Genomic DNA, 12,001 nt, shown 5'->3' with positions numbered 1-12,001 from the left:
AACTGGGAAAATATAGGACCAAAAAAAAAAAAAATCCAGAATTAAATATTTCTAAGTGGATGAAGAGTATCCTAAAAGTATCCCAAATACCAGCCCTGCTGCTGCTTTCCCTGGGAGTTGTGAATGGAGAAAAGCTCTACCACACGTGAGGTTTAGGGCTGCCCTTGGAAGGTGCTCGCCACGATCCAGAGCACGCTCTGCACCGTGGGCTGGAGGCGTGGAGGGAAGATGGAGCAGGGGATGTGCTGCACCCTGAACGGGGTGCACAAAGGGTGACTCTGCCATGCCACCTGGTGCCGTGTCACTGAGCCCTCCTGTGTCCCTTGGAGCGGCAGGTCCACGCAGTGAGTGCCCTGGTGGTGACAGGAGCTCGGCACGAGTGGTCAGCGCGGTGACACGGCGATGGCTTCGTGCTGCCTGTGTCACCTCTGCCCAGCCCAGGGATGGAGACACGGTGATGGTTTCGTGCTGCCCGTGTCACCTCTGCCCAGCACAGGGATGGTGACACGGCGATGGCTTCGTGCTGCCTGTGTCACCTCTGCCCAGCCATGGGGACAGAGACACAGCAAAGAGCCACCTCCTCCTGGGCACACCATCACCCAGCTACGGCCCCAGCAATGAAATCAAATAAAGAAGCATCAACCAAAGCCCTGCTGTCGCCCCGGTGAGTGTCTGCCAGCTCTGCCCGTGCTGCCACCACTCTCTGTCCCCTCCCCAGCCTCGCTAGCCTGCTGCTCCAGCCCGAGGCAGGCTGGAAGGAAGAGATGATTTAAGGTCCAGCATACACGTAGATACATCGGACTGCCACAGCACAGGAAAAGCACGGTAATACCTAGGAATGCTTCCCTCGATGGTGCCACGACATGGTACACACACGCACACACACAGAAATCTACAGGGAATGCATGGGGATGGCGTGTTGGCAGTGATACAGACCTTGGCGATGGTTCGGGCTGCTGCTCTTTCCTTTAAACAGAAGCAATAGTACATTAGCATGGTGTCAGGTGGCAAAAGATGTTGCTGCTTCACTGTTAAAACATAACGAAACGACAATACCAAACAATACAACTCAGTGGAAGTTGTGGACAGAAGAAAGGGAAAGGAGCACTTAATTCCTGGAGTTTCTGGCCCGGACAGAAGATCACTGGAGACTCACACAACCTCAGAGAAGACACATACAACGCACAGGGTTGAAGAGTTTATCCCAACCCATCCTTGTGCCTACGCACGACTGAGACACCTGAGGGTCGTGTGATTTGTGTGAGCACAGGAGGACTTCTGTGGGCTCAGGGACCGGCCCCCTTCCTTTGGAAACGCACTGCCCTCGTGTTTCTGCACATGGGGAAGGGTCTGAACAGCTCCCATGACCTCGGTGTATTCGCTTTTCCTCCCTGGCCATYGGGACAGAGCTCATGTCAGACCTTYRAATGCACAGATTCACASCGGGTGCTGGGATTGGATGTGGGKGGGAAGGGGCATGGACCCCTGCCCTGGCATCCTGACACCACAGGGGGGTGAATGCCTCCAGAGCCTTTGTCAGCTGCTTCACCAAAGCAGTTGGCAAAAGCCACATGAACAGAACGGGATGCCACAATCAGCGTTTGCGGTTTCCTGCTGAGATACGAACCTCAATTGCCCTGAAAAACCACTGAGGACAAGTGAGCTGAATGCCTACAGAAGGACACTGCAAGCCACGCTAAGGCTACACTGAAAATAACACCTCACCTTCACTGAGCATCGTGGTGGTGCTTCCCTCCTGCAATGAGGAAAACCTGCTCTGCCCTCAGCTGCTCTGACACACTGGGGATGGKGTTTAGGGGGAACTCGACCAGCCCTGCCCCTGCAGCCCCTCAGGGGGAGCAGACTGTTTCTCAGCAGCTGCAGCTCTGCCTCCCCTCTCCCAGGTGTCCCCTGAGCACGATGCTGCACCAGCCCTGGCTCTGCCACTGCYCWGCAGCGACCMCTGAGACCTGCACAGACCCCGACCCTGACCCCTCAGATAAAGGCAGCAGCCTGGAGAGGCTGATGAAAATCTCTTTCCCCACCTCTGCTTCTTGCTCAGAAAAGCTTGGAAGCCCAGCCTCAGTCACTAGCTCAAACCCCCACATTTGAAGGTTTTCAGGCTGACCCAGGGGTCTGTTCTTTGCAGAGGCACACAGCCCAGGSCAGGCTCTATCCCACACCTCCCCAGTGCCCACTGGCACCTCTCCGTCCCTCCCAGGGTCTGCACACTCCCCATTCACCAACAGGGCAGCCTCAACTGCTCAAAAACCCCAAGAACTACCCCTCCCAAGCAGAGGGTGAAGGTGCAGGACTCCTGGCCTTCTGAGGGATTTGTGTAAACTTCGCCACAGTGAATTTAGCAAAAATTTCTCACTGCTGCAACTTTGCCTGCTCTCASTGGAGGGAACGGAGAATAAATTAACACATCATGGGCCTGAGCAGAAAGGTCAGAGGAAAACTGGGATCACTACCTCCATCAGCCCCTCTGAGAATATGACTTTGTGTTGTCAGTCAAGCACCGTGACATTGTTCCAGAGCCAAGTTAGGCTGAAGGAATTCGTGTAGAGCACAGGAGAGGGGTAGGGAGGAGGACACTGAATGACCCATGGGGGACCAGCTGTCAAACCTCTTTCATCTTCAAGGATGTCCATATGCAAAAGGCAGGAAGGAAAAAGAAAAAGAGGAAAAAAAAAAGAAAAATACTGCAAAGTGTGTGCGTTCCAAACTTTCTTAACTCTGCTGCTAACCTGAATGTCAGTCCTGACTTGCTCTTCAGGTTCCTCAGGAGCTCCAGCTGGTTCAGAGGTGGGATTAGTCTAGAAGGAGAAAACAAAGAGCATTAATATCCAGACAGAGCTGATTCCAGTGCCTCCTGTCCCAGTAGCTTCCCCTGCTGCCCCATCCTTTCAACCAGAACCAGCTTTGTGTCCCCAGCAGCTGGGGGACAGCTCGGGAAGGATGGACAGGGGTTTGGCTGCTACTTCCAACAGCGTCCTAAGGCAGAGCAGTGGGGGAAGAGAGAGAAAGTGACAGCAAGAGAGAGAGAGAAACTTGTCTGCACCACTGGGTTTTGAGCCTCCCCAAAGCCAAGCAGCTGCCAGGGTTCCTGGTGGTGTTTTGGCAGAGCTGTGGTCTGGCAGGTTGGCATTGCTAAATGGAGAGGAACTCTAGTTTTTGGGGGAAATAGGAAAACTCAACCCTGCTGCTCTTGGGGATGTGGAAAAGATTGTGGAGCAGAGGAAAGGAGGACCTGGGGTTAGGAGCATCCCAGGAGAAACAGCAATGTGCTCTATGGTCAAGTTTAACCAATTCCCTACTCTCTGTGTCAGTTTTTGCCCCAAAATTAGGCAAAATCTTGTGTAGTTGCCTTCCAGGAACGATGGGGCTTCCTTCCCTTCTCAGTTAAAAAAAAAAATCAACAATGGGAATTCTGGTGAAGAGTTAAAAATCCAATGGGCGAACACCCTGTGGCCTATCCTGCTTTTGTGCTAAAAGCCATGGAATTAGCTCCACATGCATTTTTGGGTTCTTCCCTGAGACCCTGAGCTTGTGCCATAAATATTTAACATTGATATTCACAGTCAGGTTTTCAACCCATAGAAACATAGGCTGGAGGTATCGGGGAGAAACTGGAATAAATGAGGCTCCCAATAAAATAAAGGCWAAGATATCCATGCCCACATTTTTTCATCCATTATGAGATCAATAGTTTCACACTTTAACTAAAAAAAAAAAACCCAACCCAACTGGAAAAGCCTCTTCTCTGCAGTCACAAAACTTATCCTCAAAACCACAGCGGTTCAGCAGAGATTTTGCTTTCACAAGATTGAGGCAATCAGAAAATTTTCCAATTCTAAGTATGGAGAAAAGAATAAAAATAGGCCTGAAAAAATTTTGGCTCAGCTCCCCAGTCGCTTCCATCCAGAGAAAAGCACATCCTGATCTGCTGAATTAATGATCCTCTTCATTCCAGACATGGGGAAGAAGCTGACCTTGCTGCAGTGGAGCCGTGCGTGAGTGCTGGGCTGTCACCTCCCTTCAAACACACCGTGGGGTTTGGAGATGCATTCTGAGATGGGAGAGGTGGCGCATGGAATCCAGCACAGAGTGTTCTCAGCACTTAATGAAGGGTGCTCAGCTTTTCTCTGCTGAATTAACTTCTCAGGGAGGTCCATGCCCAGCTGAACACGGGACAACTGCCCTACTTTCTCCAGCTGGGATTGCAGATCCAGGGCTCTCACTGGTGCAAGATGCAGCTGGGAGATCATTAGCTCAAAAGAGTGAAGGATTCAGGATTCCWAAAGGAATTATTTCTTCTGCATCAGCCCGTGGCCTGCACTGTGCTGAAGGTGGCCACCTCTTGGGCCACCACAGATGCTTCCATGAGAAGGTACAGACACAAAACAAACACAGAAATTCACCATTTCTATGCTTGGTTTATGGGCCTGGTACACTTGAGGTGGAAAATAAGCGGTATTTTACTGAAATAATTATTCTTAAAAATGGGTGAAAACTTACAGATATACTTGACCTGAAATTTAATGTCAACTAAACGCTCAGCCTAACCTGTCACAGCTTGGGGAGCAGCTCCTGCACCACACCCTTTCCCCAGAACCTTAAAAAACAAAAAAAAAAAAGGCAGAACTCTGCACAGCTCTTGAGCTGAGCTCTGCTGTGGAATGCTGGAAGCACGGCACCCTGCCCTGGGGACGCAGGTGCCACCACGGCCTCCAGAGATGTGCAGAAGGAACCTCTGGCCAGGCTCCTCACGTTTTCTCTCTCTCCTCCTGGCCCAGTGTCACTGGTTAGCAAGGGAAGYGCGTTCCGGTTAAGGGGGAGCCGGGTGAGGAGTCTGCACACCACGGGACACACACAGCTCATGCCACCCACCGCAGCAACACTCCTGAGCTGCTGCAGCAGCTGCCCCCAGTGCCTCCACCACCGCCCCTCCCGCCACAGCACGGGGAAACGCCGCGCTGACATCCGTGGGGAAAGGCGGATCCGCCGGTCCTGGGAGCACAGATCACCTACAAGCRTCAGGGGACGGGAGGGAGATCATGCCTCGGGCCAGGACACCACCAGAACCCCACGACACGAGGAGGGCAGCAGCACACGACACGGTGGGAGCTACACAGACACGCCACAACACGCGCACGGACGCCACGATGATTTTTTTGGACAGTCCCAGCGTGAACAGTTAAGGGAGACGGTGACAAGGAGATGGATGCTGGAATGGGATGGAAACTTAAATGAGTCTCCATGTAGTGCTGGAGTTCCTATAGGCAGCCAATTTTTGCCCTAGCCGTGATTTTATGTCTCCAASTGAAGCTATTTTTCATGACTGAGAACATTTATGAAGCTTATAAAATAGTTTATTACAACACGTGGAATGGAAGTAGCACATTCCCTTTTCTCTCCCAGCAGYAGAAAAATGTCTGATTCTCAAAAAAGGCTGTTGCTCAGCCCAACTGGAAAATAYATTTTTAATATATAATATTGCAGTTCATTGATGCAATTTGCTATAAATTAAGCACACAGAGCAATAAGTGTGATTTACTAAGGCTGTAAAACTTGCATCTGTGAAAACTGGAACCGGGTTTCAAAATCAGACACTAAATCACAACAGCTCTAGTGGCATTACTGCGCCTAGTGAGGATTTAAACTGCTCTAGGAACAGAGCTTGGCCTGCAGTCTTGAAATGCAAGTCATTTATTCYCCGTCTTAAAATATTAACTTCACTACACCTTCAGATACCCATCTCATATAAAACACGCCWGTGATTTGCAAATCTGCTCCTTTTTGCAGAGCTTGAGATAACATTATTTATCATCCATCTAACACAGCCATATCCAGGTCTTTGCATTTGGATTGATCCCAAAAGGTTAAGTCTCACATTGAGCAACTGTGGCTAATAATTGCTTAGCTCTAAGTGAGTCTTGGAACTAAAAACTGAAATGGAAAATTCCTGCCGAGATGAACCATTCTTTTCCCAAAATCAGATTGGATTACTCAAAGAAATGAATGATCATATCAGTTTAGCATCCCCCGTTTTTCTCTTCTCCAGGTTTTGCCCTCAAAAGCAGGCACAGCTGCCATGGAGGTTTTATTCTGTGCTACCACTGATGTGCCCACACCAACAAACTCCGAGCCAGAGTTACCAGGTGGGCACAACTCCTGCAGCACAGAGCCAGATAAATGACACAATGAAGGATGGGAGAAGAGGGCTGGAGAGAGGGAACACAGGGGAGCGAGGGCAGAGCGAAATGGAAGATGAATGGGGATGTTTTCTTGCTAAGCGTTGCATGGATTGGGGGAGGTTGGAAAGACCATCAAGAAATCATCCTTAACAAAGCAAGCTTATCAAGCGTGCTCCCATTCTCCTTCCTCACACCATGGCTCTGGCACGGTTTCCCAACCCTTGTGTGTACCAACAGCTAAAATAAATGTACATGAAGGTGCAGGGGGTTAGTCTGTAGCAGCGGGAGGGCGCATCTGCTTTGGGCTTTCACTCATTCCTTGGAAAAAACTCATCTTCAAAGGTTTCTTTCTTTTCTTTTTTTTTTTTTTTTTTTTTTTTTTTTTTTTTTTTTTTTTTTTTTTTTTTTTTTTTTAATTCAAGGCTTTGCACGTTACAGTCCCAAATGAAGAACAAGGAGTGACATGACACACACTTTCAGGGTCACATGCACTTCATACCTGGAGGCACCATACGTTTGCGTTTGCGTGCTTTTCAAGTGTTTTCACCAAAGAAAACCAAAGGGGTAAGDGAAAGAAAAACAGGGGGGAAAGTCGGGGTGGAGGAGAGGGGAAAAGAAACAGAATAAAGAAAATTAGCATATGAACGAAGTGTGTCCCCGGGAGCAGATGCTGTGGCCGGGCTCATGGGTGAGCACGGGCTGAGCTGGCTCCTGCTGCGGGTGGCTCAGGAGCCACGGCACGCCCGTGCCACCCTCGGGGACAGGCAGCTGGCACCTTGCTCTGAGAGCAAACGGGCACCACGGAGCAGGGAAAGTGTGGGGGCCTCCCAGAGACCTTCCATGGGACATCCACAGCCGGGGGCTCCCTGGGCTGGGCTGCTGACCCCGGATGTGCCCACGGGTTTGGTTTTTTTAGTAAAGGCCAATAAGTGATTGCAGTTCAGATCAAGGCCTTGCTCTCATGAGTGACAATAAGAGCAGATTTTTTTACAATAAATCCAGTGGCTGATGCAGAACAGGTTATTTGTGGTATCTGGGCACACCAAGCCACTCATTCATCACAACCCAAACCACACCTGAACACACAGAAGCCTTGCAAATATTTCAAATTTGGTTCTGCCACATTTTGGACTTACAGATGAAATCTGGGATTCTCTCAGAGGCCACCATATTTTCCCCAAACGAGTCAGAGTAGCTCTACTGCAGTGATTGGAGTGATGTTCTGGAGCCATGTGAGCTCCTCCAAGGCATGGGTAACGATTTTCTTGTATCAAGCAGCGAAGCCTTTCCAGAGATGCCTTGGGAAGAGAGATGAGCTAAAGGCAGAGGCTCCTGCTATGAGGAATAAGCAGCTCAGTGCTGAGCAGAAAGGATGCTGAAGTGACTGCAGATCATCCCCAGGCACCAGAGAGGGGAATTTTGTGTTCCTCCAGCYCACTTCCAAACCAGCTGTGCATTCCAGCCATGTCCAGCAGCCATGGCTTTAAGGGGCTGCTGGGAATGGTGTGCTATGGCTGCAGSAGCACAGGGCTGCCAGTGCCTGCCAGCTGGCTTGGGGAAGTGGGGAGGCRAAGAGAGATGGTCAGTGTGAGTGATGGAAGCTGCAGCCAGAACATACAGTAACTCCCTTTTCTCTTTTTTGTTTTTTTTCTTCTTTTTTTTAAGTCCAATTAATTTAATTTACAGCATTCAAAATACAGTCAGAAGGGGTTAATTGCTTTTGTGGTAAAAATGCAATTTCACTATGGGCTGAATCCATTGGGACACTCGCCCAGGTGATGTTCACTTGATCTGTGMACAAACAGGAGCTGGGATTTGAGGGAGAAGCTGGAGAAATCCATGCCTAAGGAAGTCTGGGGTGACACTGCTGCATGGGGACAGTCCAGCAAAATTGTTCCAACCCTGCTACAAATCTGTCCTGGCTTTTTACTTAAGATAAGCAGGCTCTTTAAGCCCCATTTTTTTAGCTCTTTCTCCTCCCCAGCGTTTTTATTTAGCCCTTTCTGGAGATCTTTAGCTTAGTTTTCTTCCCATATATTAGCTCCGTGAAAACACAGGTATTAACAAGCAGGTTGAGTAACAGGTAATCAAAAGGGTATCACTGCATGTGTGGCTGCATGGTAAGTTCAGTATTTCAAAGAGCAATAAAATCTGACAAAGTCCACTGAAAACACGCCCTGAGTGCCCGCTTTTTGCAGTGGACTTTGGGCCAAGCTCCATCCTCATCCTCTCCAGCAGCTGATCCCAGGCAGTGCTGCAAAGSTACAGCCAGAAGGTCAGGTGCTGGGAGGGAGAGCTTCAATGGGTAGGTTTAATGCTATTGCAAAAACAGCTTTGTTCTGTTCTGTTGGGTTATTGTTGTTTTGGGTTTTTTGGGCAAAATGTTGAAGTCAGTTCATCAGTTTCAAGGGGAAAAGCAACCAATCAGACACACACTGGGAATGAATCCAATGGGAACTTACTGACCACAACAATGTGACCTCCAACAGGTTTTTATGATGGATTAAGAGGCTGGCTGCTGGGTTTGAAATGCAGGCTAAAGCTTACCCCGGGAAATACATCCAGGCTGTCTGCCTGAGGGCTAAAAGGCACCAGCAATAGGGGAAAACAGGAAGGGATTATTCCTGCAGTGGCACAGCCCAATGCTGGACTGCAGCCCTGTGKGGGAGCAGGGAGATGGGGCACAGAGAGACCCAAAAAAGCCCACAGAGCTGCAGGAATATCTAACAAACATATCCAACCATTCTGTAAACCCAGAGAGTCATGGACAGCCCCTAAGAATACACCAAAAGGGATGCATGGCCCTGATGCCCAAAAGTGTGGGGTGAAAATGAACAGAACATTGGGCATTTTCTGAGAAAGCCACCGAGYCTAAAGGGGACATGAAGGATGCAGTGCTTCCCCATGTCCTGGAGGATTGGGAGACCTGGCAGGGGACTCTGTCCCCAGCTCCATGAGGCTCCAAATCCCAGAGGGCTGTGAATTCCCACAGTATTGCTCTAAGCTGTGTGTTTTCACCTTAAAAACCTGCCCGGTTTTACTGCAGGTAGGGCAAGGTGGATGGGTGCTGCTGAAACACCATGGTGCTGAGCAGCCTCATCCATCACAGCTCCAGCATCATTCCCTGCTTGTGTCAACACACCAGGATGGATAAATGAATACAAGAAATGGGAAAACGCTCCCTGAATCCTGAGTGATTTTCCTCCTCTTAGAGAAAAAAAGAGGACAAGAAAGGAAAGGAGGACCCAAGGAGAAAGAACCTGGGAGAGTGTCAGGCTGGTCAAGGGAGGGTGAGAASTTTGCTGAAAGGCAGAAGGACCATTAGAGACCAGTTGGACCAGCAAGGAGAGCCTGAGAGGGCACGAGGAGCTGCAGGTAGGGTGAGGGTGGTGTTTACCTATGATCCAGGGCAGCTTGGAGTGAGGTCTTCACACCTGGGCACGGCAACTGTCACAACACAATGCAACTACCAGCAGGCGTGGAGAAATAAAGGTGAAAAGAAGAGCATGTACACACACAAAGACATGAGAAGAAAAAAAAAAAGAAAACACAAAGCAACAGAGAAATTAAAATCAAGTCAAAAAGAAAAACAATGAAAAAATACAAAGCAAAAAAAAAAAAAAAAAAAAAAAAAAAAAAAAAAAAAAAAAAAAAAAAAAAATAAAAAAAAAAAAAAAAAAAAAAAAAAAAAAAATCTACCCTGCCTCCCAGAGAAATTTGCTTTAATGACATTTGCAGAGCCATTGCAGTTGCCAACAACTGATGAAACTTCTTAATTTAATAAAAAAAAAAAAAGTAAATAAATAAGCAAAATTATATATCCAGATAACAAAAATAACTATGGAGACAGTGGCATCACGAGGAAGGCAGTGGAGGAGGAAGCTGGAGGAGGAGGTACCTGTACATGGGGACGGTGACGGTGCGCTCGTAGTACTGCCAGGTGGAGTGCAGGTCTGTCCGCGACAGGTTGGTGGCATAAAATCTCCAGGCCGCCTGTGCAGGAGAAAATCCAGTGGGATGGTGGAACCAGGCATGGCCAGAACCACCCCTGGGTTTGTAAAGCTCAACCAACACCAAGCCCTGTGGGATGGATCCAGCATTTTGCTTTCTCCTCGAGTTGATAAGTGACAAATTTGGGGTGGTACCATGATACCCCTGATTGTGTGAGYGCAGTAAAAAATGCTGTGGCTCCCAGGTATTCACTGCCAGACTGAGGTCAGGAAAGAAATGGGTGTTGTTTCCCATTAAGGAGTGAAAAATGCGGAGAGAAAGGAGCAGGGGAATGTAAAATGACTGATTTCAATTCTTCAAGACAATTCTCCAAGGCCAGCCTTCTGCACAGACATCTGTTCTTGCGAAGAAAATGCTCCCAACTGTACCTTTTTATCAGTATAAATATTCTCTTTGGGGAGAAAAAAAAGGGTGAAAACAGACTGTCCTGATACATTTGTCTTGCYGAGCTGGGCTGAATTTCATCCCTTTTCTCTCTAGATTCCCCACCACATATGTTATTCTCCCATGGTTGATTTCCTGGCATTTATTCCCAGACAAAACCAGTCACCAGCTGCTGTCTCACACCTTGCACACATGGCCCCATTTTTCACCTGCCCACCTTCTCCCCAAATTCTAAAAGTCTAYGAAGCCCCCCCAAAACCAGGATGATGTAAACCTTGGGTGTGACCCTCACCTGGATCAGGCCCGCTGCTGGGTTTCGCCTCTTCTCAAAGTGCTTCTGTCGATGCTGCTCTTGAACCTTCAGAGCAAACCCTGAACCCAAGATGCCCTGGTGAAGAGAACACAAATTTGCCATTAGCAGGAGTTTAGTTAAGCTTCCACTTAAAATTTGTGGCCAGCTTTCCCYCCAGAGGTTTTATTTCTGGATCATTTTTTGATTGAAACATAGAGGAAGGAAGGAGGCTCCATCCCAGCAGCCATGGCAGACGCTCTCCAAGGGGCAGCAGATTTTGCTGGCACTCACAGGAATTGCAAATTTTCCCAAACTACCTCCAGCCAACTGMTAGAACACAAAAGAACCCCAGAGTGCTGGCATTCAGCAGATTATCCCCACAGGAATCCAGATCCATGCAGCACACTGAAATGCACTGGGGGAATTTGCTGAAATGGTGTAATCACAGAAAAACAGACTGGGTTGGGTTGGAAAGGACCTTAAAGCTAATCTCATTCCAGCCCTCTGCCATGGGTAGGGACACCTTTCACTAGACCAGGTTGTTCAGAGCCCCTTCTAACCTGGCCTTGATGGGGCAGCCACTTCTTCTCTGTGGCAGAGCCACACCAACCACACAGGGAAGAATTTTTTTCTAATATTCGATCTAAATCTACTCTCTTTCAGCTTAAAGCCAGTAATTACCCCAATAAACAGCCCTCTGGGGGAAAAAATGCTTTTTATTGTTTCCACAAATATTTGTGCAGAGCCAAATCTAGAGTTTCCACCCCGTTTGCTCACACACATAGTGCCCAAGTTGGGGACACTCAAACAGGTTTTCCCCTTTTCTCCTTAATTCTTTGATTCAAAACCCACAGAGCATCATAGCCTGGAGGTCTCTGAGTGCATCACACTGCAGCTGTGACAGTGCCACCAGCCCCAGGGATTGGGGACAAGGCCCAGGTGAGCTGAGCCCCCCCAAACCCTCCCACTTACGGCAGGAAGGGCGAAGAAGGAGACGCCGATGAGTGTGAAGGTCGCCGCCAGCAGCCGCCCGTTCCAGGTCTGTGGATATTTGTCCCCGTAGCCGATGGTGGTGAGGGTGATCTGCAGGGGGGAGATCAGTGCCCAGCCCCTG

At 48.9% G+C, this 12,001-nt stretch overlaps 1 protein-coding gene across 1 annotated transcript in view; it reads right to left on the bottom strand.

Annotated features, from left to right (window-relative positions):
• The window catches only part of LOC130573462 (potassium voltage-gated channel subfamily KQT member 2), a gene marked incomplete at its 3' end in the record, with an annotated part of 58,550 nt that overhangs the window by 16,691 nt on the left and 29,858 nt on the right, over positions 1 to 12,001 (bottom strand). Inside the window, exons 6-11 of the mRNA XM_057365898.1 lie at positions 11,860 to 11,970; positions 10,888 to 10,983; positions 10,099 to 10,193; positions 6,700 to 6,729; positions 2,751 to 2,819; positions 937 to 966 (exon numbers count right to left, since the gene is read on the bottom strand). Of these exons, the coding sequence (XP_057221881.1) occupies positions 937 to 966; positions 2,751 to 2,819; positions 6,700 to 6,729; positions 10,099 to 10,193; positions 10,888 to 10,983; positions 11,860 to 11,970 (431 nt within the window). The remainder of the gene's footprint in view (positions 1 to 936; positions 967 to 2,750; positions 2,820 to 6,699; positions 6,730 to 10,098; positions 10,194 to 10,887; positions 10,984 to 11,859; positions 11,971 to 12,001) is intronic.

Source organism: Malurus melanocephalus, unplaced genomic scaffold, assembly GCF_030028575.1.
Source record: "Malurus melanocephalus ecotype Western Australia unplaced genomic scaffold, MMel_1.1 scaffold_59, whole genome shotgun sequence".
Classification (NCBI taxonomy): Eukaryota; Metazoa; Chordata; class Aves; order Passeriformes; family Maluridae; genus Malurus; species Malurus melanocephalus.
Note: the sequence above shows the minus strand (reverse complement) of the source record. Positions and strands in the feature narration are given on the sequence as shown.